Source organism: Oncorhynchus tshawytscha, linkage group LG08 (assembly GCF_018296145.1).
Source record: "Oncorhynchus tshawytscha isolate Ot180627B linkage group LG08, Otsh_v2.0, whole genome shotgun sequence".
Classification (NCBI taxonomy): domain Eukaryota; kingdom Metazoa; phylum Chordata; class Actinopteri; order Salmoniformes; family Salmonidae; genus Oncorhynchus; species Oncorhynchus tshawytscha.
In genome coordinates, this window is record NC_056436.1 from 52,939,681 (window position 1) to 52,945,653 (window position 5,973).

Sequence of the window (5,973 nt, forward strand, 5' to 3'; positions counted from 1 at the left end):
TAGGCAGAGGCATCGGGAGCATAGGCCCAAAAGATTAAAGACGTGGGCCCTCCTTGGGGCTAACACCATGACAAGTATGCAATCCCCTTTGCAGAAACATAAAGAGGTGTCTATCAAACGCAGAGTGGCGTGGTCCGTGTAATATAGGTGACAGCACAACAGCAGGGGAGAAAATACAAAGTGAGCTAATCACATAGAACAAATGGCGGCGTGCGGACCCGCATTTTGCTGAGGTGCCATGAGCATACATAAACTCTATATTCCCGTCCTTTTGATTCCACACGCACACACACCCTCCCTTAACTGAGTTAAGTGGCTGATTCTCTTGACGGATGTTTTGGTGGCTTAGAGAGACACACGACGGTGTCTCTGTGGCTCTTTTGACTCACAAAGCAGGGCCTTTTACTCTTCCAGGGTCTCTTCCTTTGGCTTCCTGCTGAAAGAGGCATGCTTTCAATTACATGCTTGGTTTAGCTTGTTCTACAGCAATTGCACATCAAAATAGGTCATTTCTCTGCCCCAAGATGGACCCACTGAGCTATATCCCGGTTCAAACGCTACACTGGTGACAATAGGCAATAGCTCTTTCCCAAAATTGTCTTTCGCACTTGGCTGCAGGTGCAGATGTACCTTTGTGCAGTTTAGTTTTTGTAGCTGATGCACCCAACACACTTGAGCGTGCGGGGACACACGATGCACACTCACACTCTCTCGCCCTCTCTTGCTCGCTCTCTCTCTCTCTCTTCCTGCTGAAAATATAGTTACACACACACACACTTCTCCAGGTGAAAAGACAGGACACAGAGATCAAACATACACCACTGTAATAAAGTAATAGAGCCACTTACTCTATACGACTACAGTGGACTGTAAAATTGATGTTTCGCCTTCCTTTCCTTCATGACTCATGGCTCTTTGCATGTGATATTATCTAGAGGCATGCTGTAGGCCGTGGGGACATGCTTTACTGTGGAACTGATACGGCCTGTCAAAATGATACCACCAGGTCACCATTTACATAGATATGAGCATCCATATTTACTTGTCGGTATTGACACAGCTTACTCTCTATCAGTGTATTCTATATCCGGGGGTGACACTGGCATTGTAGTTGTCATGTGTAATGCACTGAAGACAACATAACCCCTATTCCCTCTAGATCTGTGAATGAGATACCCTATGGTTTCCATTATATTATATGAAGGGATGTGTCTTTTGTCATGCAATGCTTGCTAACAACGGCTCACGGTTGCTAACAACAGCCTGTATAAATGCATGTACACTTTAATAATGCATTATGGACAGATGCTTTGCATGTTACTGTATTGTCCACCGGAATGATTTGACATATATAAGTGACATTTTTACAGGTTAGCAGACACTCTTATCCAGAGCGACTTAAGTAGTGAGTGCATCCATTTTCATACTCGTCCCCAGTGGGAATCAAACCCACATCTCTGGCATTGCAAGTGCCATGCTCTATCAAGTGAGCCACACAAGACTATATGTTGACATATGACACAATGATACGCCATGTGATTGCAGGTCCAGGAGATTTGTTCGGAAACACCCCTCGGTGGATGACATGAGCGAGACAAGCACCAGTGATGACACCATGTCAGAGACCACCGTCCCCAAGACGCCACGGGTAAGTCTGAACCCAGTTAATGGTGACTTCCGTACAGAAAAACAATGACCACTCACAAAAGGCCTTGTGGGTCACATGCAGAGAATATTGTTTGAGCGGTGTCCCAAAACTACAAGTAGGCTACTGTATGTTACCTTACTGTGTTCCCCAACTGTTATCCCTTCTGTTTAAGTTCTATGTTGTTTTGGAACACGGTGGCGATGGAAAGGTCATTCACGTCATGGGCTGTCCAAGAAGAGCTGTTTGTCCCTCTTGCTCCTCCGAAACAGGTGCCATCACACATGCTTGTTTTAATGAATCCCAATCAAATAAAACATGTAATTTATAGGTTATTAGTATGTAGTTATGGCTTTACTATGTAATTCCATTGTAAGTACCTTCCAATAGCTGTATGGTGAAATAAAGCACAACCACATTGTATTGTTGGACCCTGGATTGAAGTGAGCTTTGCTTTGATTGGACAGGTGAAAGCTTTGTGTCAGAGGAGGCAGTGGCTATTCCCAAACTCAATAAAGGGTATGAGTGCTCTTTTGGATTGGCTACCATGGAGACCAACAAGACGGTCGCCAACCACCTCAAGTCCATCGACAACCTCATCTTCCTGGATGACCCTCAGCCTGCCTCTGCCATCCCTCAGTTCACCTGAGGCCATGCCCACTCATATACCCTTATGAAATGAACCCACCCCGAAATGAGAAACCAAAAACACACACTGGGACCTGGAGTTTGCTAGCCTGGAATCCACACTGAATATCGTCCTAGTAGACGGTCCAACTGCCCATCTATTGGAGCTTCTCCAGACTGAGTTCAGGAAACAATAGTGAAACAAAGTGATATTCAGTGTCGATTCCAGGCTAGGAGAACCCTTAGGTTGCTTAAGACGCTGTCTTTCCTTGATGTTTATAGCCCTGTTTTCTCTAGGGAGTGGGTGTATTGCCGGCTTCTCTGGATGCCTCTTCCCGATAGCTAAACAACAGCACCTTCTGTGCATGTGACACACTCGCAGAACACCTACACGCGCAGAAAGTTTGGCTGCCCAGTGGTGGAAGGCTGTGTATTGCATGATCACTGAGAAGCGAAATAACAGCTGTATCTTATTTATGGTTAAAATGCCGTTGCTTTGCCCCAATGCACTGTGGAGACAGGTCTAAGCTACATGGTACATGTTATGTTGTCATGCAGGCTAAATGCATTTGGTTTCACCCCACATTTAGGATAAGAATATTGTCTGTGTCCTCCTTATGTTTATGGAACTGCAAAATGCTTAGTTAGAACAGACAGAGAATTTTGTAGGCACACATGGATCACGTGTGTGTGTGGAGGGGGGATGTTCAAATCACCACAGGGTTTTTATTTCAGCTGTTCAGAACTAAAGTAAAGTAACACATGCACAAAAGGTAATACGGTTGTTTAGCTCTGGGGAAGAGGCGTCCCGGGGGGGCGAGACTGGGGCTGAACAGGCGGTCCAGTCTGGTCACACAGCCTCTGCCTAGTCTATATTTAGGTAGACCTATGTGGGGGGGGGGATTAATCTCTATCCGCAACATTTGCATATCCTTCATTTTTCTGGTGTTCCAACTAGGATATTTGTTTATAGTCACCTTTCCTTGCTAGCTGCTGTATAAGAGATGTGTTAATGTTTTATCAGACAAAACGTGCCATGCTATATCACATTTCAAGTGCACGTATTGAATCAAGGCTTGCTTTATTTAAAAAAAAGAAGAAAAAGATCATTGATTAAAAAGTTGCTTCTCCGAGTGTAAGGTTGCTCAGTGTAGATTTGTGCCTTCCAAAGATTGCGTTGCCATGATACATGTTCAAAAGTTTTCAAGAGGTGTTTCTTTCTATCAGCTTCAGTGTGATGATGTCAATGTGACCTATTCAAAGATTGCTTGCTTTGGTAATGATCAATGATCAACAACCGATTCGATTTGGACAGTAACCTGTGATGCACAGTGAATCATTGTATTGCGATCACACCTCTCAGAGGTATAGGCATACTCATTAATGGCAGCATAGTGAAATAGAGGGAAATGGAACAGAGTGAAGAAAGAACATACCAAAAATGGAGAGTTCAGGCAGAGCACCTGTGTATAAGCTTGGAGGAGGAGAGTGGAGGATAGTATCAACGTCAATGAACAAATGTATAGCTCTGTCAATTTTATGAATAACTCCAGTAAATATTTTACTTGTATTTGAGTACATTGTTTAGCCATCCTGTCATCTGCCAGCAAGTAGTTTGTGTGACCTTGATGGTATATTTATTTTTATACAGGCAAATATCGTTTTCATTCCTAGTCCTCCAATTTTCTGATATACACTACTGGTCAAATATTTTAGAATACCTACTCATTCAAGGGTTTTTCTAGATTTTCTACATAGTAGAATAACAGTGAAGACATCAAGACTATGGAATAACACATATGGAATCATGTAGTAACCAAAAAAAGTGTTAAACTAATCTAAATATTTTATATTTGCGATTGTTTAAATAACTACCCTTTGCATTGATGACAGCTTTGCACATTCTTGGCATTCTCTCAACCAGCATCACCGGGAATACTTTTTCAACAGTCTTGAAGGAGTTCCCACATACACGGAGCAATCATTGGCTGCTTCTCCTTCACTCTGCGGTCCGACTCATCCCAAACCATCTCAATTTGGTTGAAGTCGGGGGATTGTGGAGGTCAGGTCATCTGATGCAGCACTCCATCACTCCCCTTCTTGGACAAATAGCCCTTACACAACCTGGAGGTGTGTTGGGTCATTTTCCTGTTGAAAAAGAAATGATTGTCCCTCTAAGCCCAAACCAGATGGGATGGCATATCGCTGCTGAAGGTTGTGGTAGCCATGCTGGTTAAGTGTGCCTTGAATTCTAAACAAATCACAGACAGTGTCACCAGCAAAGCACCCCCACACCATAACACCTCCTCCTCCGTGCTTCACGGTGGGAACCACACATGCGGAGATCATCCGTTCACCCACACCGCATCTCACAAAGATACGGCAGTTGGAACCAAAAATCTCAAATTTGGACTCCAGACCAAAGGACACATTTCCACCAGTCTAATGTCAATTGCTCGTGTTTCTTGACCCAAGCAAGTCTCTTCTTATTATGGGTGTCCTTTAATAACGGTTTCTTTGCAGCAATTCAACCATGAAGGCCTGATTCACGCAGTCTCCTGTGTCTGTTACTTGAACTCTGCGAAGCATTTACTTGGGCTGTAATTTCTGAGGCTGGTAACTCTAATGAACTTATCCTCTGCAGCAGAGGTAACTCTGGGTCTTCCTTTCCTGTGGAGGTCCTCATGAGAGCCAGTTTCATCATAGCGCTTAATGTTTTTTGCAACTGCACAGTTCATGAAATGTTCCGTATTGAGTGATCTTCATGTCTTAAAGTAATGATGGACTGTCATTACTCTTTGCTTATTTGAGCTGTTCTTTCCATAATATGGACTTGGTGTCTTTTACCAAATAGGGCTATCTTCCGTATACCTTCCCTACCTTGCCCCCTACCTTGTCACAACACAACTGATTGGCTCAAATGCATTAAGAAGGAAATAAATTCCATAAATTAACTTAAGAAGGCACACCTGTCAATTAACATGCATTCCAGGTGACTACCTCACGAAACGGGTTGAGAAAATGCCAAGAGTTTGCAAAGCTGTCATCAAGGCAAAAGGTGGCTATTTGAAATAAACATTTAAAATACATTTATTTTGATTTGGTTACTTTTTTGGTTACTACATGATTCCATATGTGTTATTTCATAGTTTTGATGTCTTCACTATTATTCCACAATGTAGAAAATAGTAAAAATAAAGAAAAACCCTTGAATGAGTAGGTGTTCTAAAACTTTTGACCGACAGTGTAGACTAACTTTTCTTATTGATCGTGGAACAGATAAGATTGATGCTGGTTTTTAACTACATTGTTTTGTCTGGAAAAGGGAGTTTCCATTGGAGATGCTGGGGGTGTCTGAATAAAAGAAAAACAGAGAGAGACATGGGATGCATAGTGCACCGCTAAAAATGCATCCCAAATGGCACCCTATTCCCTACATAGTGTTCTACTTTTGAACGGAGCCCCTATGGGCCCTGTTCAAAAGGAGTGGACTACATATTGAATAGGGTGCCATTTGGGATGCATCCATACCTATACGCTATCTGTGAATACTTGTGCAAACCACATAAAGACTACTAATAGTAGAGAAGGAAAGTGGAGGCTTGTTATGGTACTGACTTCTGCTTTTTCTTTGTTTGCATGTGACCTTAACTATACTGTACCTGCTCAAGTTATTGACAGCGACTGTGATCTTCTTCAGG

General features: G+C 42.8%; 1 protein-coding gene across 1 annotated transcript in view; it reads left to right on the forward strand.

The window, feature by feature from the left end:
- Positions 1 to 2,945, forward strand: part of egf (epidermal growth factor) — a 23,721-nt gene extending 20,776 nt beyond the window's left edge. Inside the window, exons 22-24 of the mRNA XM_042325645.1 lie at positions 1,546 to 1,648; positions 1,821 to 1,917; positions 2,113 to 2,945. Of these exons, the coding sequence (XP_042181579.1) occupies positions 1,546 to 1,648; positions 1,821 to 1,917; positions 2,113 to 2,294 (382 nt within the window). The 3' untranslated portion in view covers positions 2,295 to 2,945. The remainder of the gene's footprint in view (positions 1 to 1,545; positions 1,649 to 1,820; positions 1,918 to 2,112) is intronic.
- Positions 2,946 to 5,973: the final 3,028 nt, after the last annotated feature.